Source organism: Anolis carolinensis, chromosome 1 (assembly GCF_035594765.1).
Source record: "Anolis carolinensis isolate JA03-04 chromosome 1, rAnoCar3.1.pri, whole genome shotgun sequence".
In the NCBI taxonomy this organism is placed as follows: domain Eukaryota; kingdom Metazoa; phylum Chordata; class Lepidosauria; order Squamata; family Dactyloidae; genus Anolis; species Anolis carolinensis.
In genome coordinates, this window is record NC_085841.1 from 247,417,478 (window position 1) to 247,434,744 (window position 17,267).

Sequence of the window (17,267 nt, forward strand, 5' to 3'; positions counted from 1 at the left end):
TCAAAATAAAATGTGGCCATCATGAGCCTATACCTCATTCTGTGCAATGTAAATCCTCCCTGTTAACATGTCTATAAAACAAACCAGGAAGGATTTGTTTAATGTGTCATCCAAAGTGTGGGGTACCAGCTTTTCCCAAAAGGACAAGCTGAATGAATGACATGGTAAAACAAATCCTTCTTCACATATTCTATTTTTTGTTTATTAGTTAATGTATTTATATACAGTCCCGTACCTTACAATCCAAGGACAACATAAACTAGTTTATGCCAGTTTTGCCAGTTTGAAGAGAATTAAACACTGTGAATTTAAACAAGCTAAAAACATATTAAACATTTTGACTGGTTAAAACAAGGCTAGTAAAATGAGTCCTTTTCTAAGCCATGAAGCATATGCAGATGTGGATAACATCATTTGGGTGCCAGAAGCTTTTGTAAAGAATCATACTTTTACATGGCACTGGAGTGACACCAGGGTAGGATCCAGTCTTGGGTCATTACAGCTGTGAAGGCCCACTACCATTTATTCCAAGTGGTGAGATATAGAGGAGACCCCCCCACTGAAGAGCTCTGTCTTCAGGCAAGCGTATGTTTTCAAGTCATGTTATCTGGAAGGAGCAATACAGTCATGAACAATATACATGAATTAGCATGTACAGTAGAATCTCACTTATCCAACATAAATGGGCCGGCAGAATGTTGGATAAACAAAAATGTTGGATAATAAGGAGAGATTAAGGGAAAGCCTATTAAACGTCAAATTACATTATGATTTTACAAATTAAGCACCAAAACATCATGTTTTACAACAAATCAACAGAAAAAGCAGTTCAATACATGGTAATGTTATGTAGTAATTACTGTATTTATGAATTTAGCACCAAAACATCGCAATGTATTGAAAACATTGGCTACTAACAAATTGACTACAAATAAAGCTACAATTTCATAAAATGAATTTATAGTAACAACACTGTCAGAAGTTAAATCCATAAAATGTTTAGTCCTTACTACCTAGAGAAACAGCTGTGGGTCTGGGCGGGAGGCAGACTGTGTTGAATAATCCAGAATGTTGGATAAGTGAAGGTTGGATAAGTGAGATTCTACTGTAGTTTGTTAAAGAAAGACCAGGATATTCTGTAAGTCTTTGTTTTATTGTTCTGTGCAAATACTGTTGGTTGATGTCAAAATATGTGTATTTAAACATTCAGAAAGCAATTAAAAGTTGTGGTTGTTGTTTTGTTACGACAGGCCTATATGTAAAAATGCAAACATTTCTAAAGGTTAACACTTTTACATATTTGGCTGCCTTAAAATGACAATTCAGTGTTTTTAATTGTTCATTCAGAATTCTAAGAAATTTGAAAACTATGTGTTGTTAAACATTACTGTGCAAATAATATGTGTATTTTTGTGTTCATAGGTTGTCCTGCCCTTATAATACTGCTGCACTCTTGGCTTCTTATGCTGCTCAGTGTAAGTAAATTATTTTATTAGTTCAGTTCTTTTAAAAAAATATTTTTAGTGTCTGTTATCATTTTTGCCTGCTCCTATGGTTTTCCCAATTTTGTGTTATTTAGTCAACTATATTATGTTATGTAGAACAGATAAGTTTATAAAAAGCGTTTAAATCACTTAATCTTGCATTTTTGTATGTTTCTCTTTGCTTACACAAGGCCCCTCAAAAAAGCAGGTGTTTCAGAAACTTTCCAGGCTGTCAGCATACTTTCTATCTTTTTAGAAATACGTAGTAGCTAGGAAAGAAGGAGGAAATTCCCCCCTCCATTTTTGTATATTCTCTCTGGGTTAGATACAGGTGACGCCCAATGGAGGATTGTTCTGCACTTGCCCTTGTGGCTTGTTTCCAGGGCACCCACCCTGCCACTAATGGGTACCTTTGTCAGACACTAGACATATGACTAGCCCCATCTCCCAAAAAGCAGAAACAGGCAGCTTGTGGCAAAACATTGGGTTCTGAAGTACTTCAGATATCATATTTCCAGATAAGGGAGAATCAACCTGCATTGTGCAGAGGAGCATGAAGGGATTTGAAATGTCTAAGCTAGGATAATAGCAGTTGAGAACTCTGATAATACCCAAGTTACCTTTTTTTAAAACTGCAACAGGGAGCTCTGGCGTGGCCTGGTCTATGAGGTCACAAAGAGTTGAAAGCGACTGAACGAATAAACAGCAAAAACCCACCTACCCCTTCTCTACCAATGTAAATGTCTTTACAATGTCTCACTTTTACAAAACATTTTTGCTTTCCTTCTTTTTTTTCTCCCCCTGATTTTGTTTTTCCTTGGTCAAGGAAGCAGTCACAATTTTAGAGACTTTTTGGGGTCCCTTAGCCTACTTTCCTTTCATTGATTCTGAGGCAAAATCCTGTACTTTATCGTTAACTATGCCAATTGGAATTGAAATAATCATATATTTCCCCATCCAAATACTAACCAGGACTGACTTTCTTAACTTCAAAGATGAAATTTGGTGTTCTTAGGGTATGTAGGCTATACTTAGCATGGTATTCAACACAACTTATTTGCTGTGAAGAATATGTTTCCTCTCATTTAAAGAGTTGTCAGTATCAAGCAAATAGGATATTTAATTAGAGATAAATCACTTGCATTTCAGTCTAAAAATTAATTTAAAAATTGATGCAGAAGCACTATTTTCACTGCTCAAGATTTCTATGACATGTTCTGTAGAGCAAATGGCTTTGTAAATCCGACTGCAGATTATCCCTTTGCTGCACTTCAGAGAAAGCTCCATTTATACACATGGTGTATTTGCATGTAAATAACTGCTATGGATTGCAGACCTGCAAAAACATCTGACACTGTTTTGTTTATGTGACTTTGAAACCTTAATGTGAGAGAACACCCAAGGTCCAAAATAAGACAATATAGTTGAAGTCACTAAAATATAGAAATTGATGTTATAATTCTATAAAAACCTTTTGTAGTGACTGAAATCAGTAGGGAGGTGATTTCAACTAACTTAAAATGACTCTTGCATTAAGTACTCTTGTACTCTTTGATGGTACTGTATTCATCAATAGACTTCCATCAGCAAGACTTCAGAATCCAAAAGAACAGGGAGTTGATCTCTGCTCCACTCTTGTGTATACCTCTAAAAGTGTTTGTTAAAGACTGAGAAACCCTTTCAAGATCATTTTTCTGGCCTTTCAAAGGGATGGAAAGGAAAGGAGAAGGAGAAGTAAATTCCTAAAATCTGCCTGTGGGATGATGAATTTAGATTTGCATTTCTAGAAACAGTTCAAACCGTTATTAGGTAATTCTGTACAGTTGTAAAAATATTTGAGGGAATAAATGTTTTGATACTTTGATTCTTATACTTGCAAAGGGTTGAAATGTGGCTGTTAAATACTGTAGCTTCTTTTAACTTTTAGCTGAACTGGGAGACTACAACTTTTCAGAGAACTTCCCAGGCTACCTCTCAGACTACACTTTCATCCCTGGCCAACCTCAAGACTTTGAAAAAGAAGTGTCCAAACTACATCAGCAGCATATGTAAGTATTGCATTAGAAAGAACTGCATGGCTAATTCCATGTTACTAGGTGTACACAAATCAAAAGTTGCTAGCCAAACAACTTACTGCAAATATGGCTTACGAAGAAATAACCCACTTAGAGTTTATAGATATTTGACTCAGGGGGCCGGTGGGTGGAAAAACACTAACTTTGGTTAGGTATTAATTCACTCACATATAACTCTTGCTGTTAATGAAATATATGAAAGTACAGTGCAGTTTAGTAATCACATTGGTGTTTAAAATATTGAAATTACTTGCAGTGGACCTTGAGTTTTCAGATCTACCTAGAACAAGTCTTTTTAATGAAAAGGTTTATTGGATAACTGAGATAAAACTTTAATCAATTGTTCCAATTTCCCAATTCCATGAATTTGTGTGGAAAGCATAAAGATATAGACTATCTTCTATGTATTTTGAATGATTTTATGTTCTGCCCATTTTTATCTTTTTAGAGGTTTGTCTCCAGCTGAATCAGAATTTAGTTATCTCAGCACAGCTCGAACCTTAGAACTCTACGGAGTTGAATTGCACTATGCACGGGTAAGCATGAATGGATCATTCCTAGCTTGCAAAATATTTGTAGTGTTGTCTTAATAGTGGCCTTCTATGAACTTTGTATTATCCAGGAATTTTTCATGTCTTAGCTAAATGACTGAATTTTAGTTAGCAATTCATTAAAAAATATGCTGCACTGTACTAATGAGTGAAATGAAAACAAAATTTCAAGCTACCTGTTTCCCATAAATAATGTCACTGAAAAACAGTGTTCAGTCTTTTTTTTATAGAATGACATAATGAGACCTATAAAGCTGAAAGCTTCTTTTAAAGGTATTAAAAAGGTTTTAAAATCCAGTTCAGTTTAGTCGAATATACCTATAAATCAAATAGAATGGACTCATTGAATCAGTCACTGAATTGAACATTGCCTATGCAAATCCAGTTATTTTAATATGTCTTTTCTTTTTTCCCCTTTTTTTCATGTCAGGAGCGACTTGAGAAACTGCAAGTCACTTCTGGTATGAGAGAATTGGCCGTTTGCAAGGACGTTGCCCAGGAGACACCCAATTGTTTGATGTTTTACCATCCTTGTGGAACGCTTCTCCCAAAGGGAGTTCACCTGCTCTCCCCGGATTCGAACCGCCGACCTGTTGGTCAGCAGTCCTGCTGGCATCCATTGCTCCACCAGGGGCTCCATATGTCTATTCTAATTTAAATGCATAACTGGATTTAAGCCTTAATAGACTGATGTCCTCTAATCACTTCCTATGAGTGACTTGCTGTGACTTAGTTTTTATATAGATATTTTGTAGAATTTCATTTCAGTCAAGTTTATGAAATATCAAACTATATTGGTATTTGAGATAAATGCACCACACAGCTGGAATAAAAAGATGAGGTTTTTGCATACTCAGTAGATCTGTGCACTATAAAAGGCAGACTTGATATTCTCTGTTCTTTATACATGTTGAGTATCCCTTGAATGAATATTTTATTCTTTCACATTTTATTTTTTGTTGATAAATACTTTTATGTAAACAAGGCTTCAGTTTTTAAGTAGCTGGGGGAAAGGTGTGTAATAGGTGTACTGTTTTAAATATTGATATGTTTTTATCTTTGTAAAGTGCTTTATTTGGATTGTGTAATGCATTTGTAATGTTTTGTGTTATAGATTATTTTAACAATTTTACTTTAACCTATGGTATAAACAGTGTTGGGTCCTGTAATAGGAGAAAAGTGGGATACGAATCAGCCAATCAATTAATAAATGTATGTAAACTGTTGTATATTTTGGTGCATGGTGGGATGTGTTGCAATCATCAGATTTTCCAGTGGGGTTGTAATTCAGTAAAGGTTTAAGAACTACTAGTCTAGGGAGATAACTTTGCAAGTTCAACATTCATAGGAAATCAGAGGATGCAGAAACATTTATCTTTTCCCCTCTTTTTGCAGGATCAAAGTAACAATGAAATTATGATTGGAGTAATGTCTGGAGGCATATTAATTTATAAGAATAGGGTACGAATTAACACCTTCCCATGGTAAGGATATTTATAAGAAAATGGTTTGCATGCTGTATACTTATTTAGTACTGAATTGCATAATAAAAAAGTAAAAAATCAGCTTTAATCAGATACTTTAAAAGTATATTTTTCCATTATTGGAAATGGCATATACAATTTGCTATACACACAAACGATTGTCTATGTACAAAGAAAATGTGTCCAAATGACATATATTGTTACAGTTCCCCGTACAAAGCTCAATTTGGCCGTACCCGACAAAATGAAAAGGAGCAACAGCTCTAACACAAAAGTTATTCAAGTCTGGTATTGGTTCCAAAATAATGATGGAGCACCGCTCTCAAAAAAGTCTTCAAAAGTAAAGTCCAAATAAAGTCCCAAGTCTACAGGGGTCCCGGGTATTTTTGACCCTGTTTCAGGGAAAAACCCCTTCTTCAGGAGTTGTTAAACCCAGCAACAATGAATTTCTATCTAAAACAAAACATAGAGTAACAAGTATTTTACCAGCAGTATTAACAGAAGTAAAGGTAACCCATATAACAGTATTATACTTACATAGTGCTAAATGTTTTCACTGAGTGACTCTGCTTGTGGTGATTTCAACTGCGACAATTACTGAGAATTTTTGAGAGCGGTGCTCCACCATTATTTTCTTCAATCCAGTATACAGCAACACGACCAACCATCTGTTTGGAAGATATTTTCATTGACTGTATCCCTGAAGCCTATATGTATTGGAACCAATACCAGACTTGAATAACTTTTGTGTTAGAGCTGTTGCTCCTTTTCATTTTGTCGGGTACGGCCAAATTGAGCTTTGTATGGGGAACTGTAACAATATATTTCATTTGGACACATTTTCTTTGTACATAGACAATCGTTTGTGTGTATAGATACTTTACAAGTATTCTGGGACTTTGTATAGTAGTAGTATATACAATTTGCTGTCAAACTGAACAAATATACAACATGGCTCCAATAGTATTATTATTCAGAATTTTCAAAGCTTAATTTTTTATGAAATTAGATTAATGCTGTCCCCTCTGTATATTTATTTATTAAATGTATATGTCAGCTAGGTGTGTGATTATAATGTTGTTGGAATAACAATGAATAGATATAGATATAGATAGATTCAAATAATGATGTGCAGAAATCTGCAAATGCAGCAGATCTTTCCCTGCACCATTTCCTGTGGCAGCCCTCAAAACTACTTCTGAATATTGTTGGCTTTTTCTGAGCCATAGCTGGGTATGAAGGTCATTCAGAAAGCGAAATCAGCAGCCCTCCTTCAAAAAAGACCAGACTTTATGGATCTATCCATTGAATTGATAAAAGTTCCAACAAAGTAAACACTATGTATTTTAGATAAAACTTCAAAATGGGACCAAGTTTGGAAGCAAGACTAGTCTGTGGCTTCATTGGTTAGGAAATCAGCTAGGTCTTGGGAACACTGGCCAAGATTCTGTGTATTTTAGCATCATTTAAATATACTCAAGTGTAATTGCACTGGATCCCACAGTTGTGCAACTGATTGTATAACAGGCATTATAGTTTTGAGATCTTCCATTGTGCAATTGTCAATTAGCTTCCCACCCACCAGGTTGGAAATGAGAGAGAGGATTCTGTGTGCACTGGTGGAATAATTGACTGCAATAGAACAACACCAGGGAAAGTGCAACTGCTTATGCCGTGATTTTATGCTAGAGCGGTGCCGCAACAGGATTCCCAGCATTGCAAGTGTTGTTCCCATCACATGGTTCCAAAGGGCCATGTGAAAATATACTGTATACATAGAACAATTTCAGCCTTGTTGTCTTGGTGGCAATGCAAATCCCTATCTATCCAGATATTCAAAATGGAGGGAGATTGCTTCAGCAAAGCTTCATGCAGTGTAAGTATCTGCCACAGTAAGAATAAACTCATTGAATCAATTGCTGAATTCCCTATCTATTTGCATTTAGGGTTGTGCTAATCATTCAAAGATGGATTGATTACTTATTTTCCAAAATAAAAAACCCTCCAAAATTATCCATATACAGTAGATGGCTGAGAATGTGGCACCTTTACTTTCTTATAGTTTTGTGAATACACACATGGCTTTATGTACAAAAGTATAAAAATGTTATAAATAAAATTATTTTCAGACTACGTGTGTAAGGTGTATATGAAACATCAATGCATTTCGTGTTTAGGCCTGAGTCCCATCGCCAAGATATCTCATTATGTATAAGCATGTATTACAAAATACCAGAACAATTCAGATATTTGGAATATTCCTGGTCCCAAGCATTTCAGATAAGGGATGCTCAACCGATATACTATAGAGATGATGTTATAATAAATGATTAAACACACCAGAAAGAAATTAATACATTGAAATAAACACCTGAAGTGTCAGAAAGATCCTTTCTACATTATTTGAAAGCCAAGGCACAACTGAATTTCTCTCTCTGGAAGCTTCCCCTTTACATCTTAGAGCAGGGGTCCCCAAACTAAGGCCCGGGGGCCAGATGTGGCCCTCCAAGGTCATTTGCCTGGCCCCTGTCCTAAATTTTAGACTTAGGGTTGACCTAAGTCTTCCTGGTCTTTGGAGGTCTCTTTGGTTACTTATGGTCTTATGAGATCGTCTAGATCAGGGGTCCCCAAACAAAGGCCCGGGGGCCAGATGCGGCCCTCCAAGGTCATTTGCCTGGCCCCTGCCCTCAGTTTTATAATATAATATTTTTATATCAGCTTTAATAATATAATATTGTACATACATATAATATTGATAGAACTATTATAATGTAATACAATGTAATACTAATAATAATACCATATAATAATATTAATTATATATTATATATTACATGTAATATTACTAATAATATTACAATATAGTGGTATAATTCAATATAGTAATATATAATGCTAATATTGTTCTATGTTAATAATATAATATATTGTATATAGATATAAATTGTAAGCCGCTCTGAGTCCCCTTCAGGGTGAGAAGGACAGGATATAAATGTAGTAAATAAATAATAAATAAATAAATAAATAAATTTTTGACTTAGGCTCACCCAAAATCTGAAATGACTTGAAGGCACACAACAACAATAATTCTAATTAACTTGACTATCTTGTTGGCCAGAAGCAAGTCCACACTTCCCATTGAAATCCTGATCGGTTTGAGTTGGTTAAAATTGTATTTATTTTTAAATATTGTATTTTTCTTTCATTGTTGTTGTTGTTTTTGCACTCCAAATAGGACATATGCAGTGTGCATAGGAATTTGTTCATTTTTTTCTTCTTCAAATGATCATTCGGCCCCTCCACAGTCTGAAGGATTGTGGACCGGCCCTCTGCTTTAAAAGTTTGAGGACCCCAGTCTTAGAGGATGAGCAGCCATGAGTAGGAGTATTAGGATTACAAAAAAAGTTAGGCACATATGGAGATATAGATGATACTTCTGAATGAACTTGTTGTCATGGACTTTATATGCACAACTCTCTTCAGATCTTAACTATATATGTTAGAATGATGTAGGTTGGTTGAGGAAATGATGACACTTTGCCAGTTCTGGATCTTAATTGGGTTCAGAGTGTTGGAGATAGATTTAGATTGTAAGTTATGTGTTTGTTTAGTCTAGGTTGACATTATGTGTTTTAGGGTTAGAAAAAGAAATTTTATTTAGTACTTTTCAAGTGTTCTTTGGTTGTAGGAGATAGAAGTATAATTCTGAGATATCTGAAGAAGAGTAGGCAATCTAAACTATGGTTATAAGTAGCATTCTCCCAGAATTTTGATTCAAATAATGAATGCTGCAAGATGGTTTAGATAGAGAATGTTTATTTGTGATTTGGAAGTAAAGAATGGTGTGTAGGACTGTATAAGGAAATGAAAGGAAAAACAAAAGTTTCCATCTTGGATTCTTCCAGCTACATGGTTACTTTGATATTCCTGTTTTAGTATCCTGTATTAAATATTTGCAATTATTACTGCTGTTGAAGTGATACTGCGTTCACACTACTTTTCTTTTTATATACATCAGTGTCAGATTTCCAGTTTTATTTGTAGGCCATAATTACTTTTATTATGCTTTATAAACAGCTTTTATATAGAATAATTCAGTTTGGAAGAGCTTGTTCCTTGTAACATTCAGGCATTTTAATTGGTGTTGCAAATAATACTAAATGTTTTTTCATGTTGCTATTATGCACAGAACAGTGTGGTAATACAGTTTCTCCTTGGGAGGTTGTAAAATTATTTTAGATTAGATTGGTTTGGCCTACTTTTTAATCTAATGTTTATGGAGAGTGAATCAAGGATTCCATTTTATTACATGTATGATGTGGTTTAATCCATTTCTCTGGCTACACATAAAGACTGAAACAACTCCTGTTATGACCAGGCATTTAACTCCTTGCTGATTGTTAAATATCTGCACTCCTGTTAAAAGTCCTAGCAAACTTTGTTGAATTAAGCTTTATTGTCTGCAAGCTTGCTTATGTTGATATAGGAAACTAGCTATGTTTACAGATCAGGCTTGGCATCTTTCCTGCCAAGTAACCCTGAATTGATTGCTCCTTTAGAATTCTTGGTAGAGAGCAAAAGAGAAGACTTAATCTCTTACGCTCCTCAGACAAGTTTAGAGGTCCGCTTCCGTATTGCCATTAACATTGTGAAAAACAATACAGTTGAGGCCCCCCCTCCCATATCCAGGAATTCTGCACCCATGAATTCAACCAACCACAGCTTGGAAATATTAATTGTTTTTATTATAATAATAATGAATAATAACGTTATTCTTATATCCCGCCCCATCTCACCAAAGGGACTCACATGGGGACCAAGCCCAGAATACAATATAAAATACAACAGCAAAATGCATTTAGAACATATAAACATATAAAATCAAAAGGCATATAAAATACAATTAAAAACATACTCACAGCTGACGAATAGCCAGGCACAGTGATTCCGAACAACAAAACTTGATGTTGCCACAGACAGTGACTATGCGTCCTGCAGCCATTTCTGGTACTTGTTTGAATTATTCACAATTTTATGTAAGGGATGAAATTTTACTATGTCATTATATATAATGGGACATATAGTGGATACTGAGGGCAATTCAGCAGCAGGGGCAAATTGGCTGATTTACAGACCTTACAGGGGATCTGTAGATTGTACTCCTCAGAAATAAGTACTTCATGACATTTACATGTTTATTTACCTGAAGCATGGACACACTGAGACTGTGGTGGTGCCTATAGCTTCATCACTTTTAGTATAAGCTGTACTAGTAGGAATCTCATCCTTGCTTATTAGCCTAGGAGCACAATAAATACATAAAAAGAAATGTGACAGAGTGACAACCGCCACTAATCATCCTGTTGCCTGGAGACAATTGCATATGAAAAGCACCAGTTGCAGTGCATCATCATCACAATTTCAGAGCTTTCATCACTTAGCTCATTCCTTGTTTCGTATTCTAGTGATAGTGGCAAGGATAGAGGATAACAATCCTCACTGCTGAGCTACTGTCAGTTTAATGTAGTCTTTCTTAGGCTTGTGTCACCCAGATGTGTTGACTCACAGCGGTTATTTTTTTTTTGTCAGGAACATAGCCATTGCTTGTAGTGATCCAATTGGAAAAGTCTGTTCTAATAAGTAGCAGTTTCACATATGGAACTGAGAATTTTGCTTCTGACATCCGCTCCATACTTAGTCATAGTCAGTGTGTTTCCAGTATAACTAATTATAGATATTTGGTCATTCACAGAACTAAAATATTATGTTTTATTACACAAATTTCTAAAAAGAACAAAAACATTGTGGTCTGACATCTGACTAAACTTATATAGTCTGGGTGTCATAGGTGTGAATAAAGATGTGGGAGATACTTGTTTCAACCCTGTGTTCATTGATACTACGGCTTTTGCTCTCCAGAGTTTTCAGAGAGATGGGGCCTCAAGCTATGAATTAGTGTGTAAGCAGCACATGATTGACACTATGTCATAGAAGCTAGCATAGCCAGCAAGTTACCTTCTTGGTTGGCATAGTGCATCCCCAACTAGTTATGTTGCTAGCCAGAATTTGTATTGTGTTATTCGGGGATTCTCATTCTGACAATATTCTGCTCCTGTGGAGTGCCAGAGAAAGCAGACTATTCATACATCTGAAACCATTCTTTGACACTTTTGGAGTTGATCAGGTACCTATCTTATAGCCTTCTCTTCTAATTTTTACCAAGAAAGCATAACAAATGGGTGGGTGTACTTTTCATTAAAAAAAGAGGGGGGAAATAATTTCCTCATTGGTATTTGTTAATGTGCAACCATGTGAGTGTCTATTAGCTGTTAGCAGTTTACTAACTCACATTCAAGCCATGGTTGTGAATTTAGACATCTCTTTCCTTTAAACATTTTTTTAAAGTAGTTGCAGTTATAAAATTAATCTAAATGGAGTATAATTTTGCTTTTTTTGGTTACTACTATTGGTAAATTCTCCTGATTAGATCATCTCTTTCTACCCCCCCCCCCCCCTCTTTTTGGCCTTGGTTAAATGTGGCTCTTTGTTTAAGACACAAGTGAGCTCTTGCAAGAAAGTCTTTGCCATTATTCAAAATATTTCTTGTGTTCAAGGTAGACTTTATACTGGTCATTAGAATATCTGTAGCTGTAGACTGTGATGCCTGCCTCTTTGAGCCACATATGGGATGTGCATGCATCACACAGAATAAAATTGAAACATGGAACTACACTATAGTTTCACACTTTTCCAATACAGAAGTGTGTGATATGCAGTAGTTGTGCTAGAAGCATCTTCAGTGTGACTCAGATTCAGTCACATGTTAATTTTTAAAGATGCGGCACCAACGGGATGCTCATGGCTCTTCTATATTTTATGTTTTGTTCCTCATCTTGGGTCAACGTCTCCTTGCTCACTTATGTAGCTGCTGAGTTGGAGGAATGGACGTGAGCTTGAATAATTGTTGCTGAAGGAAAGATTGCTAGGAGCTAGCTTTCTTCCCTCCAAGGGCTGATGAATATATGTGCTTCCAGTAATTCCTTTAAATAGTTTAAACAAACGTCTACATCAGGGGTCCCCAAACTAAGGCCCGGGGGCCACATGCGGCCCATCAAAGCCATTTATCCGGCCCCCATGGTGCGCCTTCCAAAGCTCTGCTTGTTTATAATGGTATTTTAATTATTATTTAATTAATAATTAATTATTAAAGGTTGCTTTGGCAGTGCTTTTGGTGCACAAAGGCAAAAGGGGGTTGGACAAAATGGCCCAAGGGTTCTTTTCCAATCCTTATTATTATTTTTATTATATTATTATTATTATTATTATTATTGACACAAAGACACAGTATAACACAGCAAACTCTCTCTCTCTCTCTCTCTCTCTCTCTCTCTCTCTCTCTCTCTATATATATATATATATATATATATATATATATATATATGCATGCATGCATGCATGCATGCATGCATGCATGCATGCTGGATTCCGTATCACAACATCACAAGTTGAACACTTTCCCAGTGTTTAGGACTGTGCGATGTGGATGATGATGATGATGATGATTATTATTATTATTAACATTGAGGCTAGGTGACCATCTGTCAGGGGTGCTTTGCTTGTGCTTTTGGTGGACAAAGGTAGAAGGGGGTTGGACTCAATGGCCCAAGGGGTCTCTTCCAACCCTTATTATTATTATTATTATCATTGAGGCTGTATTTGTTCCCATTTGTTTTTTGTTTTTTTTTACTTCACAATAAAAGATGTGCAGTCTGCATTGGAATTTGTTTATAGGGTTGTTTTTTTTCAACTATAGTCCGGCCCTCCGATGGTCTGAGAGACCATGAACTGGCCCCCTGTTTAAAAAGTTTGGGAACCCCTGGTCTATATAATCAAGTGGAGTAGATTGTTGGATTTAACAGCCTCTGAATCTGTAGAATGAAAATGCAATCAAATAGCATGCATATTAAGGGTTAATTGAAAACACATAATTGAGAACAAACTGGATATGTAAGAAAAAATATAATTGATAATGGTGGGCAAGACGTCTTTCTTTTTTCTTTTTCAAATATTTCTTTCAAATATCAGTGTTAAAAGAGCTCAAGGCAGCATGTGGTGATCTTATTAGGACTTACAGAAACATGCCACTGTTACAACAGTTTCATTAGCTACATGGGCACAGTTTAGGCATTTTATGTCATTTAAAGCCCTATGTGTTTTGATCTGCTGTTTCAGAAATACTGTACCATAACTCACTATAGGAGCGTGCCTAAGTTTTGAGATCACTGGTGGATTATTTTCTCCCCATCTTTCTACACTCGATTCACTCACCCCCTTACCTGATTCCCTCTATTATTCAATACATAGGGGGAAAGGGTGGGATATAAAATAACTAAATAAATATCAGAACATGGAAAGTTGTAGGAAAAAAAGGAAGACCACAGTACTTGTGGATTGATTCAAGAAAGGAAGTCACAGCCCTGAGTTTGCAAGACCTGAGCAGCGCCTTTGATGAAACGATATCTTGGGTTTTGCTTATTCATAAGATCACCATAAATCGAAGCTGACTTTACAGCACATAAAAATGAACATTTTTAATATAAAAGTTTATTTTATAGGGTTTTTAACTATTATAGTTGATTTTAGCCACATTATGTTGCAATTTATTTTGTGGACCATCCATCATCCTATAATGGAAGAAATATAATTAGAGAATACTAAAATTACTAAGTGATATATGTATTGTGAAGCCACAAATTTATTATTGTTCTGTCTTCTAAAAATTCACTCAAGTAGAAAGTACTTCATTTTTGAAGAGGTTGCTGATTTCTTCCCTTATCCCCTCCAGTTGTCCCATCATATTGCCACATCTCAGTGATCCTTCAAAACACAGTAGAGTTGTTTGAGTGAATGCAAAAGCATGTAGTAAGGATGAGAGCTGGAAAAGCTCCTGCACAAGGATGAAATCCATATGACCAGGAATTAAATTCTGCTGGAATTAGCTTTAATTAACCTGCAGTTAGAATAACGTTTTTGTGCACATAAAATTGGACACTAAAACATATTTATACACAGATTAAACATTACAGCATTCTGATTTTTTGTTCTGTTTAGGTTGAAGATTATCAAAATTTCTTTTAAGTGCAAGCAGTTTTTTATTCAGCTTAGAAAAGAATTGGTGAGTACTGACCTTAACCTTTGTTTCCTGATGTCCCAAAGTATTTTTTCCTGCAAGATTATTGCCTTGCTTCTTATAGTTTAAGAGCTTTACACCTGCTTAAAAACATTTTATTTCACTAATGTTTCCATTCTTTACTTATATGAGGACAGGTGCTGTATTTTAATTTCAATAACCTCTGTGTTATGAAATTGTCCTTCTCGTGAAATATTTTTAGTTTAGAGATGAAGTTTGACTGAAATAGTTGCTTGCTTCTCCAGGGACAAAGAAAGGAGGGGAGGGAGAGTGGGTGAAAAGCTAACACTTGACTGAGTTAAAAACAGGAAAAATGTTATTAATTGTGGCTTCTGAATAAAGGCAATCCTCAAGTTACAGACAAGATAGGTTCTGTAGGTTTGTTATTAAGTTGCATTTGTATGTAAGTCGAATCAGGTACATTTTTAAAGTGTAACTCCAGCCATATATGTGTGTGGATAGATAGATAGATAGATAGATAGATAGATAGATAGATAGATAGATAGATAGATAGATAGACAGACAGACAGACAGACAGACAGACAGACAGACAGACAGACAGTTTTGGGTAGCATAAGGAAAGGTTAACACCCCTGTGATGTTTCTTTAAGGATGTTCACAACCTTCACATTTAAGATGGAATATGGTATGGTCCATCTTATTCGGCCCAAGGATGTGGACAAGATCTTGGGAGGAATGAGATCAAACACTTGCTTTCTGCATCCTTGCCTATCCTGGCAAGGGGGACCACTGGCAAAGTGGGTGAAGGTGCTGGTTAATGCCTCCCTGACCTCCAGGGCATAATCTGAATGGGTTGTGCTGGGCCCCAGGGTATAATGCCAATCAGTTTCAGGGAGGCAGTAGTAAGACCCTTATTTAAAATACAGGTATTGAATCCTTCTCATCTGAGTAACTATCGGCCAGTTACAAACCTCCCCTTCCTGGGCAAGGTTCTAGAGAAGGTGGTGGCCTCACAACTCCAAATCTTCTTGGATGAAACCGATTACCTGGATCCATCTCAATCTGGTTTCAGGCCTGGCCATGGGACAAGACAGCATTGATCGCCTTAGTGGATGATCTACGAAGAGAACTAGACAGAGGGAGTGTGTCCCTGCTAGTTCTCCTGGACCTCTCAGCAGCTCTCGATACCATTAATCATGGTATCCTTCTGGGTTGTCCCTCTGGAATGGGACTGGGTGGCACTGTTTTGCAGTGGCTTTGGTCCTTCCTGGAGGGTCAGACCCAGATGGTGGAGCTGGGGGACTCCTGTTCGACTCCCTGGCTGCTGGCCTGCAGTGTCCCTCAGAGTTCAGTTCTGTCCCCCATGCTGTTTAACATTTACATGAAACTGCTGGAAGAGATCATCTGGAGTTTTGGAGTTCAGTGTCAAATTTACGTCAATGATACCCAACTCTATTACTCCTTTCCATCTAAAGCCAAGGATGCTGTCCTGCCCCTTAACCGATGCCTGTCATCAGTGATGGACTGAAGGGTTAATAAGTTGAAGGTAAATCCAGACAAAACAGAGGTAGTCCTGGTCAGTCATAAGGTGGATCAGGGTGTAGAATTACAACCTGTGCTGGATGAGGTCACACTCCCCCTGAATATGCAGGTTCGCAGTCTGGGGGTACTTCTAGATTCATTGTTGACCCTGGAACTTCGTGGTGGCCGCCTTTGCACAAATAAAACTTGTGCACCAGCTGCACCCATACCTTGAAACTCCAGATCTAGCCATGGTAGTCCATGCCTTGGTTACATCCCATCTGGACTACTGCAATGCTTTCTATGTGGGGCTGCCTTTAAAGGTAGTTCAGAAGCTGTAGTTGGTTCAGAGATTGGCAGACAGGTTACTTACTAACTGGACTGCTGTACAGGGAGCAGACAACTCCCATGTTATGGCAGTTCCACTGGCTGCCAGTCTGCTTCCGGGCTAAATACAAAATGCTGGTCAAACTTATCTATATATATAAAAGAGTGATGGCATCACAGCAATTCACAAAACAACAAAAGTACAGGCCCCCCAACCTCAAAATTTGACAACACAACCCATCATCCACGCCTCACGGTTGATACAACAAAAAGAAAAGAAAAATAAAGTCCTAATTAGAGGGAGAGCAATAATTGTTTTTATCCAATTGCTGCCAGTTTAGAGGGCTAATCTCTGCCCACTTGGTTGCCTAGCAACCAGCCAAGGGACAGCCAGGTTTCAGTTAGGGGACAGGCAGATTTAGGCCTCACTGAGTCTTCTTCCACAGATTATCTAATTTGCACTGGATTATATGGCAGTGTAGACTCAAGGCCCTTCCACACAGCTATATAACCCATTTATAATCTTATATTATCTGCTTTGCACTGGATTATCTTGACTCCACACTACCATATAATCCACTTCAGTGTGCACTTTATACAGCTGTGAAGAAGGGGCCTCAGATAATCCAGTTCTGAGCAGATAATATAAGATTAGAAATATACAGTAGAGTCTC

At 36.7% G+C, this 17,267-nt stretch overlaps 1 protein-coding gene across 2 annotated transcripts in view; it reads left to right on the forward strand.

The window, feature by feature from the left end:
- ptpn4 (protein tyrosine phosphatase non-receptor type 4) overlaps positions 1 to 17,267 on the forward strand; it is a 136,646-nt gene that overhangs the window by 73,898 nt on the left and 45,481 nt on the right. For both annotated transcript variants that reach the window (XM_062967361.1, XM_016994047.2), the window contains 5 exons: positions 1,423 to 1,475; positions 3,412 to 3,532; positions 4,008 to 4,095; positions 5,506 to 5,594; positions 14,706 to 14,769. In XM_062967361.1, coding sequence (XP_062823431.1) covers positions 1,423 to 1,475; positions 3,412 to 3,532; positions 4,008 to 4,095; positions 5,506 to 5,594; positions 14,706 to 14,769 — 415 coding nt within the window. The remainder of the gene's footprint in view (positions 1 to 1,422; positions 1,476 to 3,411; positions 3,533 to 4,007; positions 4,096 to 5,505; positions 5,595 to 14,705; positions 14,770 to 17,267) is intronic.